General features: G+C 33.3%; 1 protein-coding gene across 2 annotated transcripts in view; it reads right to left on the bottom strand.

The window, feature by feature from the left end:
• The window catches only part of ANTXR2 (ANTXR cell adhesion molecule 2), a 204187-nt gene that overhangs the window by 125014 nt on the left and 63303 nt on the right, over positions 1 to 15870 (bottom strand). For both annotated transcript variants that reach the window (XM_074274312.1, XM_074274313.1), the window contains exon 10: positions 11059 to 11128. In XM_074274312.1, the coding sequence (XP_074130413.1) occupies positions 11059 to 11128 (70 nt within the window). The remainder of the gene's footprint in view (positions 1 to 11058; positions 11129 to 15870) is intronic.

Genomic DNA, 15870 nt, shown 5'->3' with positions numbered 1-15870 from the left:
GTCTAAGTCTTTGTTAGGGGGAAGGAGTTATCTGTCTTAGGTTGTGTCTCCCCTAAGAAGATGTATTTCTTTAAGAACAGGAACTGATCATCTTCTAACTGATTCCTCAGCACAGTGACTGGAATATAGTAGGTGCTTCATAAAAGCTTGCTAATAGATACAGATATAGAAATATATATTTTAATGCAATGAACAAACTGTTCAGTAAGAATAAGAATCTTAAACTGAGGGTTCAAAATGGACCTAAGTAGCCATTCAGTCCAATTCACATCCAAAAACAATCCAATTGATCATCCAGTCTCTACTTGAAGACCTCCAAGGAGGGGTAATGCAACATTCTACAAAGCAGTGCATTTGCTTAGGTCTGACCTATTAATATGTTTTTTGTTTGATTTGATTTGTTTTTATTTTAATGATCATTTCAAGCTTAAACTGGTCTTTCTGCAAATTTCACTTATTGTTCCTGATTCTGCCCTCTAGGACAGGGGGTCTCAAATTACCCCACAGGTCACATGAGGACGTTGATACAGCCCCCCAGGTTATGGCAAATGGGCTGAGGGATGTAAACAGAGTGTGAGCTTTTGTTTTTACTATAGTCTGGCCCTCCCACAGTCTGAAAGACAGTGAACTGGCCTCCTATTTTAAAAGTTTGAGGACCACAGCTCTAGGACAATCCTTCCTCAAAGGAATAGTCATTCAAATACTTGAAGAGAGCTATCAGAATTCCCTTTTAATCTTTTCTGCTCTAAGCTAACCATTCCCAAATTCACCAATCAAGAGTTAGGTTAAGGTTCTTCACCATCCTGACTATCTTCCTCTGAAGCTAAACAATGAAGTTACAACTGAATCCCTTAGATACAGTTCTCAAAGAAAAATCAATGGCCAAACAATTTGTAGTCCTGCTTACATTGGTAAAAAATGGAGACAGCCTTCCTCCCAAAAGACTATTTCAAATTATGTACTTGAAGATGATCTGATTTGGAAGATTTAACCAGTAACTTTGAATAGAACATGTTACAAACTTTATCTAGTATTCATATTCACACACACTTTCTATGCTCACTCACACTTTTCTTTAATTCCTGTTATTCATGGTTTCCACTGAATTGTCACAATAAAAGCCAGAAAGTCACAATTAAAAACTCTAATGGCTATGTATGTATGTAAGCATGGCAATCCAAAGGATATTAAAACATTTAGTTGATTCAATATGGCTTGTCTATGGCCTTGTCTCATGGCAAGGAGTCAAGCTTATTATTTACTCAAGCTTAAAATGAGAAGAGTGCTCTAAATAATATCTAATAAATGTTCTTGCAAACTTTAAAATCAATGATCTGATTTTATCTATATTCCAAGATGGTTCCATTTGGGGGATACATTTAATGTTCAGGTTCTTAACCAATTTAGCCATAGGAATAATATTTGTTGTTGTTGTCATTATTTCAGTTGTGTCTGACTTTTCATGAGTTTTATTCCAGAGATTCTAAAGTGGGTTGCCATTTTCTTCTCCCCTTAATTTTACAGATTAGGAAACTGAGACAAACAGGGTTAATGACTTGCCCATAATCACAAAACTAGTATGTATCTAAAGCCAGATTTGAACTCATGAAGGTGAATGTTCCTAAGTCTAGACCTAGAACTCTATCAGCTTTATCTCCTAGCTGCCCAAAGCCAGCATGAAGTAAATTCAAAAGTAAATACTGAGTTTTTCCTGGATGAATAGAAGAAATAGCACTTGTGCAAAAAAAAAAAAAAAAAAAAAGTAGAAATAAATGATATCCCTTCTAATTTAATTTTAATTAAAAGCTGTTTTTGTTGCAAGATATTACAAGGCAATAAAAGAACTCAGTGTTCCATAGACAACCGAATTATTTGAACATCTACCAAAGTTCAAATGTATGGGTCAACTGAATATTCCTAAAATGATTCTCTCAGTAGTCATGAAGTTAAAAACTAATTTTAACTTTTAACTACCAATCTAGAAAGTTGGATGCTATTGTCAAATACTTCATCCATTTTCAAGGTATAAATTCAGGATGAAGTGATACTGAAGAATTCTATTCAATTAACAGTGGTCAGCATGTCATATCTACTGAGTATATTCAGTATATCATATTTACTGAGAACAGCAACATCTCAAAGAACTTCACAATTATTGATTTTATTTTTAGGCAAATATGTTAAGTATTTACTGAAGTATATATGCTACTTAAGTGTGACATAATGAAAATAAAAATAAGGAATACAAAGTAATAAGAATTTTATGGTGCTCAGAAAACAAGTTATATGTTCATCACATTGCTTGTGATTACTAGATAAACCAAACAAATATTTACTAAATGTCTATTGTATGCCAGACACTGTGTCTGGAGATTCTTAGGCAAAAATGGAACAGTTACTTCTCTCAAAGAGCTTTCATTTTTATTGGGCAAAAGAATATATACACATAAAATAAGGGGGTGAGTATATTATCAGCTTGGAGCAGGAAGTAATGGGTTAAAATCAATTAAGGCCTCATGATAGAAAAGGATTACTAAATGATCCAAAGGCCTTATGAAGAGTAAGGCTTTAGGTTATGAATAACATAATCTAAGAATTGCATGCTATTAGAAAGTAAGGGTGGTATTTTCTACATCATTTCGTATAGTTACAGCTCTAGATCTACCTTCTACATGCAGTGTCAAAGCCTTTCATCCATGAGGTTAAAGAAGAATTATACAACAATGCTGAAGGTGAGTATAGTAAGAGTTTAGAGAAAGATATAGTAAATGGCAGTGGTAGTTGCTAGAGCCAAACAATGAGACTCTTATTTCTAACTCATAAAGAGATGGATAATACTCAAAGGGTCTTTAAGGGTACCACTTCCCCTTTATGTTTCAATTTTCACCAAATCTATACTTTGGGCTAAGCCAAAATTTCAAGCCCAGAGTTTTCAAGATAACTTATCCTATTAGAATTATGAATCAAATTTCCTATGAAAATTGTTATGTGTGTCTACATTTCTCAGCATACCCAGGTCCACAATATCAGGGCTCAAAATACTATTTGAGATTAAGAATGAAGATTTTAGCATCTAGGAGAGTCTTAGATCAGACTCATAGTTATTTGAGAGATGATTGTTAATATTTTTTATTATTATGTATTGTCTATTCACTTATTGATTCTAGGCTGAGAGCAAAAACAACCATATGTAGTATCAAAATGTATTTATTTGCCTCTGTGTAAGCAATCATTCTCAGAATGCTGAGTGGAAAAGTAGAGCTCATTACATCAAGTTTGAAAAGGTAATCAGTGGGCAGAAGCTCAAATACAAGATAAATCTATAGCACTATAGAGAATCAAAACTAATGAAGAGAAAGTTTATGACTGAGAACAATAGAGAATTTGAAACTCACTAGCATTCAGTAACTCCATAATTACATGCACAACTATGTAATTATAGTCAACTATATATTTGGTCAGATGTTTAAGTCTTGAATGTTTTTATGTCTTTTCATTAAGTCTGATCTCGTTTCCTCCTCTACTCTAAGTTACTCTAAGAGAAAATGTTGCATTTTAATTATTTTGTGACTTTCATTCACAACATGGCACCATGAACTTCACTGAATGAACTATTTAATTGTTGCTAAAATAATAAATACAAAAATATATTTGAATAAAACAGGATGGATATTAAACTATCTTAGACTTAAATTTGAATTCATGTTACTCTTCTGAAAACATTTTACAGAAAAATTAGTCAACTACAACAGTTTTAAAAAGCAATGGTATATAGGTGTGTATATGCATGTACATGTGTGCATGTATGTACATATACAAACAAAAGTATTTTGTTGTTGTTCAGTCATTTCAGATGTACCCAATCCATTGTAACCCCATTTGGGATTATATTGGCAAAGATACTGGAATGGTTTGTTATTTTCTTCCATAGCTCCTTTTACAGATGAAGAAACTGAGGCAAACAGAGTTAATTGATTTCCCAGAGAGTCACAACAGTATTAAGAGTCTGAGGCTAGATTTAAACTGAGGCTCTTCTGACTCCAGACCTGGAACTCTATTAGCTGCTCTACAAAGAGGGTGTGTATGTGTCTATGTGTGCGCATATGCATGTATATATGTCTGTATCTATGTATTTATATGCATAAATGTGAACACATGTACACATGTATATAGTTAGGCTGAATATTGTTTTTCTCCTTTGTAAGAATAGGCAATTAAGTATAAATACTATAGTTGAGTATATTCAAAGGTCTAAATGAGCAAATGTTCAGGTCCTATTGTCCTGAATTCATTTCATTACAATCACATATTTTTAACTTAAATTTTGAAAATTCACATTAGAATATAACACTTCTAGCAAGAAGTTTAGAATTTGGCCATCAATCTGACAAATTATGACAGTTTTAATGTTTTAATATAGGTGATGGTTGTTGTTTTTGTTTTTAACAACTAGTTAAATGTGACAAAAAACTCGTTATAGCTATTTATTTTTTAAAAATCTGAATTTTTGAGAACAATACATAATTACCTTTTCTTATTCCCACTATCTACTAAACTATATATAACTGTCTACTAAATATATATATGTTTATATATGTGTGTATGCATGCATACATGCATGTATATTCCAAATATTGACTGGTTTTCACTAAGGTTTAAAATAATGTTATGAGAATTTTAATTTTATTTTCTTCATTTTTGTAATTTAGGGTTCAGTGTTACTTCTCTTATTGAGGAAGCTATTGAGTTGGCTGAAATCTATCCCATAGGTTGTAAATTTTGGTGTAAACACCTCAAACATTACTTAGATAAGAAGCCAAAAGGCTTCCCAAAGTAATATGATTTATTTGCAGAAGGATCCCCACAGTGATCTCCAACTCAGTAGGAGTTATTTCCCCATAACATTAATATTTATTGAAACGATAATATGTAATACACAAAAGTTCAGCATAAAAGCTTTCTAAAAAATTAATGTATAATAAAATGTTAGACATGCACTGCCTTCCCTAATTATCATCATCCAAAACACCACTATTCCAGGCAACAACCCATCCTGTGTAACACTGCTCCAGGTCTACTCCAAGCCAACTCTTCTTTTCTTTGTATCTCACCCTGGTTCTAGCCATTTCTTCCTGAACCTCCAAAGCCTACCTCTAATCTTATTGAAAAGCAGAACCTGATGAAGTGAGCAGAAATAGAGTGGTTAAGGATTATTTGAGGCAAAAAAAAATAATTAAAAATAAATTTTTAAAAAAGGACTATTTGAGGTAAAGGGAATTAAAAATAAAAGGCTGAACCATTATTTAGTGTATTTCCTCACAAATCCTTCCTCCCCCCCAAACCAATAAATACCCTTATAAAGAGAGGATTTATTGAAGAGTGTGATTCATCCTTGAGTTGAATCCACATGACTGGCTACTGACCTAGTATTCTCTGAGTATGCTAACAAGGGAACTCATCCAGTGGCTGTTCCTCTTCCTTCCAACTTCAAAAACTAAGGATGACTCTGAGGTTTCCGGAAGGTCAGATGGGGGAATGCCCTTCCTGGCCATTAAGCACTGTGAGCTTAACTGTGAGTACATATCCTGCTTAAGCAAACCTGTGCCTGTGTAAGGACTGGCTCCTTTCCTGACTTCTTTCCTTTGGAATAGAGCCTTGTAAGAACTTGAAAGTCCTGGAGTCTTAAAATCTTAAGGACAGCATCACTAAGTAGAAAGTCAGAATTAGGGGCATTCCCTGCCCAAATGGCCATGATGGGCAGAAAGGGAGGGCTTGACTGAATCAGGCAATTCAATCACCATGACTACAACAGCAAAAGGAGGCTTGTGCCAAGTGAGGAAGCAACCTCAAAAAAATAGCCACTGGAAATTTTTCCTACTTGACTTTTCAATGGAAAAGAAATGTAAAATGACTAACAATGTTTCCAAAATCATGCTTTAACTAGACTTGAATATTAGCTTTCAAATTATATTGTATTATACTGTATACTTATACTGATAAGATATTCATATGTTTTATGAGTCTTATGTTTCAAATCATTTTTCTGTTTTGGGAATTGTTTTATTTTTCATATGTTATTTGTAAGGGTTAAAAAACCTCTAGAAGTAAGGAATGTGGCTCAAGGCATGTGGGAGGAGCTGAGGGATGAGAGGTACTAAGGCGCAGGCAAGTCCTACATGGAGGTGTCTGACCCCAGGTACCACGTCTCCCTCCTTAGCTCTCTTAAAGCCTAGCACGCCTCCCTCCATCTTCTAAGGCCAATCCCATTATGCCAGGTTCCTAGAGAACTTCCCCTTTTCCCCAGAGCCTCAGGGGGGTATCTAAGAATAAAGTTCTCTTTCGCTTCACTCCTACCTCCTGGTGATCTGTCTCTATGTTATCAGGGTTGGTACCTGAAGATGGGCAAGTGTGGCCTAGCCATGCCATCGATGGACAGGTATTAAGAGTAGCTCAAAGGGGAACTACAAGGTTAGGGTAGGGTTAAGAGATGCTACATTATTCATATTTCCATAATGAATATTCTTTTTTACTTTTCCCATCTCTGAAGAAAGAATATAGTCAATCAGTTAAGAAACACATATTAAGGTATTATGTACTAGGGACTATATAAAAACACTAGACTAAAAACTAAACAAAAGCTCTCAAGGAGCTCAAAACTAACAGAGTAGACAAACAAACAAATATGCACAAACTACATGGTGGATGAAAAATTGGAAATAATGAACAGAAGGAAGTCATTAGAATTAGGAGGAGATGGGGAAGGCTTCCAGTATTAGTCAGGATGTCAGTAGGGAGTTGAAGAAAGCCGGGGAAACCAGGAGGTAGAGATGAAGAGGGGGAGCATTCCAAGCATGGGAATAACCAAAGGAAATGCCCAAAGTAAAGAGATGAAACAATTTGGTCTTGAAATGGCAAGGAGGCTGGTGACACTGATTGGGTGAGAGAGGGGAAGAAAATATAAGGTATAAGAAAAGTGGAGAACTAGGCTAGAATATGAAAGGTTTTGAAGGGCAAACAGAAAGTTGTATATTTTATTTGTACACTAGAAATAATGGTAATGACTGTTAGTGGAGAAACCAGGATAGGATATGAAGGGTTTTGAAGACCAAACAGAAAGTTGTATATTTTATTATTTCACTAAAGACAATGGTAATAACTGTAAATAACACCTTTAAGAAGTTTAGGAGGAGAAGATAAGGATTGGGAGAATGGAGAGTATAAATCCTCTGATGAGAGGTCAGGCTAACAAGAGCATGAACTGTGGACAACAAATGTCAGGCAAAGGAAAGAGATTGGAGCGGACAGCCAATTGAGCAGTGACTAGACAAGCCAGCCCTGAGCTACACAACACACATAAAAAACACACATGCATGCATATGCGGGAAGTTCAAAAGGCTTATATTCTGTACCAATGAATGTACTGCCTCACACAGTGGAACCAAAGAAGCAGTTCAAACTAAATACTGACACAGGATTAAAAGACCTAAATTCACTGAGGACAAAATAATAATAAGCTATTAAAAGAATATTGGATAAATTATTTTTATACTCTGAAATTTCTATAGAACATGTCCCTAAAATATGCAGTATCACTGAGTAGAGTTGGCAAGGCTGGACAGTTTAATTGACCCCAAATAGCTTGCTGATATTCTTATGTAAAATGTGCATTTTTTTTTACCCAATATTCTCTCATTGCATTTCCTTTGGCCCAACTATACTACTGGAAGATTTATACACAAAAGAGACTAAAGAAAAGGAAAACATATTTATAAAGTACAAACATATTTATAGCTGCTCTTTCTCTTTTGTGGTGGTAGTGAAAGGAAGAAAGAAGAAAAGAAGCAAAGGTATTGCCCTATCACTAAGAAATGGCTGAATTGGGGAATATAATTATGCTAGGAGAAATGAAGAAATAGATGATTTCAAAAAAGATGTAGAAAGATTTACAGGAGATAGTGGAGAATAAAATGAGTAGAACCAGAAAAATAATTTATATAATTGCACTAATGTTATGAAAATGAAAAATTTTGAGGACTTTTATAAATTGATGGTGAATAAAATATGGAGAACCAGAACAATTTATCTATAATCTCAATGTCTCTGTCTCTCTCTGTCTCTCTATCTCTCAGCTTCTTCCCTCCCCCTCCCTTCCTTCTCCCTTTTTCTCTTCCTCCCTCCTCCCTTTCCTTTTCCTTCTCTCTCCCTTTCCCCCCTCATATACATACACACAAAACCAAACATACATACACAAACACAACTACATTTAATGTAGCTACCAAAGAAATTTGTTTTGATTAACTATGTATATATTTTACACACACATTCCCCCATAAAAGAGAGCAGAAGAGAAAGAAAGGGATTTCTCTTTATTTCTTTTTAAATTATAAGATAGAAGAAGGGGTACAGCAAAGGAGGACTATTATATGTATTTTCAGTTGACTTTATTATAAAAGATCTCCTCTGGAGTTGGAGTAATCTGTAAATTTGGTAATATAAAACTATCCCTAAATAAATCATATCCAATATTTTTTTTTTAAAGAAGCAAAATGTACAAGGGCACTAAGATTCAAGAACTTTTCAACCACCTTCATATATATATATATATATATATATATATATATATATATATATATATATATTTTAGTTTCATGAAAAATTCTTTTCTTTTCTTCCTTTTCTTTGTTTCTTTCCCTTCTCTTTTCTCTTTTCACATAATAAGTGCGCTGGCAGATGCTCTGACCAAAGGAATATAAATTTTGGTCAGTGAAACCTCCTAAAATATCTGAGGGTTTATTGGCTAGGACCATGCCTTAAACCCAAATCACTCTAGCTTTCATTGAATGAGAAACAAGAGGTCCCTGGGTCAATCCCTATTTGGTCATCTTTTGGGATCTGATTGGCTCAGAGTGAAAGTAAACAGCAATTGTTTCTGTTTTGGCCAGAAACCCTGAGGATCTTCCCCTCCCAAACTTAATTTTTTTCTGACTAGGTAAAACAGTCCATTCTCTGTCTCATCCTTTTTTTTTTTTTTTTTTTAAACCTAGGCTTAATTACTGAGAAGCCATTACCTCAGTCAAACTGAAAACAGTTAAAAACCTCAGCTTAAAAAAACCAAGATCTCCCCACAGCATCCAAAGCCATCTTCAGTCACACTTATCTATATTTTGCCACTGGCCTCAGATGGTGGTGAAGGATAGAGTGAGACTGGTGACTTTGCACAGCCTTCTGTCACTTAAATGTAACTCACTGGCATGTCACAGCATCACCTCCCTGAAATCATGGTCCTTGATGAGAATGAAAGGCAAAAAACAACAAGAATGTTCTTGAAAAGTACATTCTTATTTTCCTTATAAAAGTGAGATTAAATCATCTTTCCTTTTCAAATGATGTGTCAGTGAACATTCTTATTTGCTATTTCAACATTCATTCAAATGATGGTTAGGCAGCTCTACTACTGAAAATCATCTATTCAGCTATTATTAAAGCATTTTATTTATTCACTCATTCAACTATAAATGTTCAATTCATATTTATTGAGTAGTTTAATAAAAGACTACTAGTTGAAAAAAGTTAATTAAATTATTTTGGATAGACAATGATACTCATCTTAATTGTTCATCACTGAAAACAGAAGGTACCTAATAATATATAGCAATGTACTTTATATTACTGTTCAAACTTTTCCTAGTGGTCTGCAATAATATACTTTTTGGATGATAAAAATAAGGCACAAGAATGTCACCTGGCATTCTTAACACTAATAGGGACAATGATTGTCCTAATTACAAAATGGGTTAATAAGAATAATCCAATATGTATGTGTATGTTTGTCATATGTGTGTATGTATATATGCATGTGTGTACATGCTTATCCATATCTTTTTCTAAATAATAATAGTTGGAATTCCCACATGTGTGGTTCAAAGTTTGCCAGGGTTTTTGCTAATTTCCATTAGCTCATTTAGAACAGAGGCTATGAATTGTTCTCATTCATGGATTCATTTGGCAGACTTGAAAAGCTGAGTCCTTCCCCAAAACAGTTTTAAATACAAGAATAAAATTCAAAAGATTACAAAGGAATCCAAATATATCAAAATAAATCTATTAAATATTTTTAAAATGTTTATCTAGATTCATATAAACTTTTTTCTAACTTTTCAAAATACTTTATTTCTCTGTTATCACTACCAAAATTTCAAAAATGAGTTATTCCTTGCAACTAATAGGATTAAATTTCACTGAGCAGCAATGGGGGAAAACCATTAAAAGGTGATATATTCTCACTGTTTTCCCTTAAAATTTCTCTTATATCAAGATAAAATCATGAAAATGTTTCATTATACAGAATTTTACAGCTCAAAAAGTACTAAATTCTCTATGTGAAAAGACAGCTAACAAAAAGCCACTGTTCCCATTAGAGAGCAAATATGACCATGTCATATCTGAAACAACTGAAGTTTTTGTCCTACGACATTTCAGCACAAATCATTTCACCACAGAGACTTTTATCAGCTCAGAGATGGCCTGAGTAAGTATAATTTTGGCTCAGACGTTAGCCCTAAGCTCTAAGATATCATAGAAGATACTGAATTAGAATCTCATTTCAGAGAAAGAATTACAAGTATCTATATTGGGAATTTAATTTTAAACCTAAATGTATATATAGGCTTAAAATAACTCTAAATATTATCTCAAAATTTAAAAACAATTCTTTATGCCCCATTAACCAGCTAAGTTACAGAAAAACAGACATTTCCATTTTTAATGAATAATGATATATCAAAGTATTTTATTCAGGTCAGTCTGTCTAATATACATCAAGGGAATTATTACATGAAGAAGAAAGGAAATATTTTTTAAAATTCCATATTTACCATTTAGTATCATTTTTCACAAACATAACTGCAAAACATATGTCTATATGTTTTATGTATTATGTATGTAGTTATATGTGTATATATATATACATATATATGTATATGTATATATGGGTATGTGTATAATTTTTTTTATATAATTTTAATTCATTATCATTATTATTATTTACAAAGAACTTACTCTCCAACTTCATGCAGGACAGGTGCTGGACAGAGTATAAAGTTAAAATCCACACTTACTGGTTTTACACCTAGAAAATAAATAATAATAATACTGTAAATTTTCATGAATTCAAATATAAGGCATGCAAACTGCATTAAATTTGTTGGAAAACATAAGTGTTTCAACAGAAATATGGATAGACAAGTTTCTTCCTTTTGGCAAAGAAAAAAAATAGCAAAAATTGGGGGAGAGAAAGAGATCAATCATATATGACCAATAAGCAATCCTGACAGAGCATTTATTATCCTATTTTTATTAAAAAAATTGACATATGATGTCTGATAATATGAAATTATATGAATTATTTGCTTTTTCTTTTCAATTTTGAAAAGACAGCCTAATATTCTCTATAAACACATAACTTAATGACAGGAAATAGTGAAGGCAAGGGAGAAAATGCAAATGATCTAAGGGGAAAAAAAACTGAATTTAAAATTTAGTTAAGAATTTTAAAAAATTTCTACCAACAATAACTTGCTCTTTCCTCCTAATATTTCTTCTCCCTATACATCTATACTCTTTTTTCTACTTCACTAAAATTGGTGACAACTAGTATAATTAATCACTCTCAGATTCTTCCTTCACATTCTATTTACTGTCCCACCTAGTGACTTTTAAGAAGCAGAAAAAAATAGTACTTAGTAACATCATCAATGACTCTCTCAGGATTCCCTCTTTCTTATCAAAGATGAGATCCTAAGATTAATTCTTCTATACCAAGACACTTGATCCCATGGGTCTTCAACTTATCCCAATATGATCTTCTATTAATAATGCCCTTTCATTATCCTCTCTCCATTGAATCCTTTGAATTTGTCTAAAAACAAGACCTTCTCTTAGCCCTGACCCAATTACTATCTCATCTCTCTTTCCTTTCAAAGATAGACTTTTTAAAAAAAAATTATATATACCTGTATTCTCTGCTTCCTCACTTTACATTTTCTTTGCAGTCTTCTTCAACGGATCTGGAATCTTTATCATTCTAGGAGAACTATGCTAAGTTCATCAATGATATCCTAAACACAAAATAAAATTCCTCCCTAGTCCTTATGTGCTTAAAGTTCTTGATATGATTGACCACTCCCTGATATCCCAGATAATCAATGACTTTATAAGTGAGAGCTTCTTCTGGTCTCTCACCTTTTTCTTTGGCCACTTCTTTGTCTCCTTCCAAGACTTCTCCATATCATCCAAACCCATTTAAGAGTTCTTCAAGAGATTGACCTCAGTTCATTCCTTCCTCCTTGTACTCTCACCTGGCACCTACTCACTCAGAACCTTTTAACTACTTCCTCTATGTTGATGGCTTATAAATTTATAATCCCAATACCAATTTTTTTTTTTACCTCCAGATTCATATAATCAATTGCCTATAGGATTATCTCATCTAGATAAGCTATCAATATTTGAAGCTCAGAAAGTTGAAAAATTAACATTTATTCCCCTAAGTCTTCTACCTTCACTACAATTTACCTAGGATATCACCATTCTCCCATATTCATGATCAAAGGGTTATATGACTTTTCCTATTTATTATATCCAATCAGTTACTAAGTACTATTTTTTCTTCTTAGTGGCTTCTTAAAAGTCACTAGGTAGAACAGTAAATAGAATGTTAGACCTGGAGTCAGGCTCAAATTTTGCCCCAGACACTTAGTAGCTAGGTTCTTTTGAATTACATTACATTAAGTATTTAGATGATAAAGGAAAACTTTGAACAATAACAAAGTATATTGCTATCTATTATTAGGTAGCTTCTGTTTTCAGTGATAAACATTTAAAATGAATATCATATCTATTCAAAAGAACATAACAAGCAATGGGTCAATTATCCTGTCTTTTCAATAGTGTCATCTGTAAAATGTGCACAATGTCAGAACGTACCTACTCAGAGATATTGTGAAGCTTAAATGAAATAATATTTATAAAGTGCTTAGAACATTGCCAGGCACATAATGAAGTGCTTAATAAATGCTTATTTCCTTCTTTCTCTCCTTCCTTCCTTTCCCTTTCTTTCCTTTCTTTTCCATTCTTTCCTTCATCCTTCCTTCCTTCCATGCTTCCACCTTTCTTTATACATACTGGTATGTGTGTGTTTGTCTGTCTGTCTGTCTGTGCCTCTATTTCTACACATAGAAATCACCCTAGTTCAAACCTTTATCACTTCTTGCCATTACTGCTACAATAATTACTGACTCAAGTCTCCCTCCCTTTAATCATTCCCCCACACAGTTTACACAATGAAATATCAAAGCAAAGATCTGATAATTAAGCCTTGCTTAAAACTTCCAGAGCCTAGTGGTAGCTCACATATATAGTTTCTATGGCTGAAGAAGATAAAGCTGGTGCATTTTTTGAGTTCGGAACTTCCAAGGTAAAGTGGGCTAAGTCAGTCAGGTACCTTTATTTGTAAAGGGTTCTTCTCCAATACGGTGAGCCCCTAGGAGAGGAGCGAGCATCACCAGCCTGCCTGCCTAAGGAAGGTCAGAATAACCCAGGTCTCAAAAATGGAGCAAGTTACTTCCATATCAATCACACAATTGGGAAGTGACCTACAAGTGAGCATTTTCACTGCATATCCGGCCTGGATAATATGGAAAGAAACCACGTTTTGGTTTCACTATAAAATGCGTTAAACATTAAAAGCCTCTTGACAATCTGGTTCCAACCAATATTTCCAGATTTATTCCATATTACTCTCTTTTACATGCTCTATACTCCAGATAAACTAGTCCACTAATTGTTCTCTGGCTATGACATTCATCCTTATCTATATGATTTTGCATTTTGTCCTTACCTTTGCTTCATGAAATCTTTACCTTTCTCTATATCTCAGCTCCTACATAAGGTCTATCCCCATCCACAGTATTAGGCACATAGAAGTTTAGATTATAAATGCTTTTGGAATGTTGAATGAGTAAGGGAGATTCCAAAGCTTCACAATATAGTTCTTACATCATGGCTAAAACAAGCATAAATCATAATAATAAAAATAAAACTATTTACCTAAGAGACTTTGGACTTTAAGAGTTCCAAAGAGAAAGGGATTGTTTTTATTTTAGTAGACTAGGGAAGTCAAAGTTTGGCTGAGAATTTAAGAGATGAATCTGTTCACAAAGTCATTTGAAGACGACTTGTTTAATGCCACACAAAGACTTTTCTTAACATTCCTAAATCCTTTGAAAAGGACATACTTATTTTACGTCTAATTCATCTAGTTAATTGACTATTCAATGTAACTTTTAAGACTGATACTTTAGAATCAAAATGGTAAGGCTAAGGAATTAAATAAGTAACAACTTTACTATTTTGGAGCTTCACCAATGACCAATAAGTACCAACAGAGAAACAGAAACATTATGTCTGGATATTTTCAAAAACCTGTGCCAGACAGCAAAAGTAACCCAGTTGACACAGAGTATAAACTTCCAGAGAGCAAAATCCAGATATGGAAAAATGTTTTAAAGGGTCACAGACCCACAGGAAAAGTCAATCAAGAGTCACATAAATTTTTAAAAAGCAACTTAATTTAACTAAAACCTCTTTTGAGACACATATGCACACACACACGCACATATATGTACAAACACACAAAAAGATAGGTTAAAAAAGAAAAGTTAACAGATAGGAGGATAAACCCTGAGGCTTTTGAAATACTATCACCTAATATTGTCAAAGCTATATTGTGTTTTTGTACCTATAAACGTAATTTCTCTGAGTATTTTTTACAAGAACTGCAAAAAAGTAAATTAAGGGCTAGATTCTTCCAGAATTTATAGGTCTCCCTTCTCTGAAATATATGAAATTGTCTCTGAAAACAATACTTCATATTTTTCATGCAATCAAATATAAATAAGAGATAACTTCCAGTGATAATAAGGCTAAGAATAACATGTTAACTTATGTGATATAGATTAACATCAATTAATCAAAAACCAGTAGATTAACCACCTACTATAGTTCAAACACTGTGATAAGCACTGGAGATACACAAACAAAGAATAAAGCACTCCCCACTCACAAAGACTTTATATTATAGTGCGAAGGCAAAAACAGATATCAATATCTATAAAGAATACAAATAAATATGTGGTAGTTAAATAAAGGAGAGTTTAGGAAGGAGGACACTAGAAATAAGGAAACTCACAAAAGCAGGTGGTATTAACTCTCTCATAAAGGAAAAGTGAGATTCTAGAAAGTAGAAAAAGGAGTGCATTCTATAAGTATAAGGCACGGCCAGGGCAAAGGAACAGACCCTAGAGATGACTTCATTGGTTTATTTTATTATTTTATATTATACATATATATGTGCATATGTATATAAGTTTATGTTATTTGATATTTTGTTTTATATGTGTATATGTATATATGCATTTGTGTATAGATATATATTTGTCCCAACTAATATTTCCCAATGAATCTTCATTCCCTAGTGCCTTTCTTCTATTATTTCCTATTTACCCTGTATATAATTTGGTTGGTATATAATTGCTTGCATATTATCTTCCTCTTTAGAGTGTGAGCAACTTGAGGTAGAGCTTAAGATAGAAATAGCCTCTTGCCTTTTTTTAAATCTCAGCACTTAGTACATTGTTTGGCACATAATATATAGACCCTTTACAAATATTTATTCATTGGTTGAAAATGAAGTACCATGTGTGAGGAATAGAGAGTTCAATTTAACAAGGTCATAGAGTGTAGGAGCTGGAAGCAATATCTAATGGAGCTAGAGAGGGGTTTGAGAATTTGAGGACTAGGATCAATGATTAA

The sequence above is a fragment of the Sminthopsis crassicaudata genome, chromosome 6, assembly GCF_048593235.1.
Source record: "Sminthopsis crassicaudata isolate SCR6 chromosome 6, ASM4859323v1, whole genome shotgun sequence".
Classification (NCBI taxonomy): domain Eukaryota; kingdom Metazoa; phylum Chordata; class Mammalia; order Dasyuromorphia; family Dasyuridae; genus Sminthopsis; species Sminthopsis crassicaudata.
The sequence above is the reverse complement of the archived record's forward strand: the minus strand, read 5'-3'. Positions and strand labels throughout refer to the sequence as shown.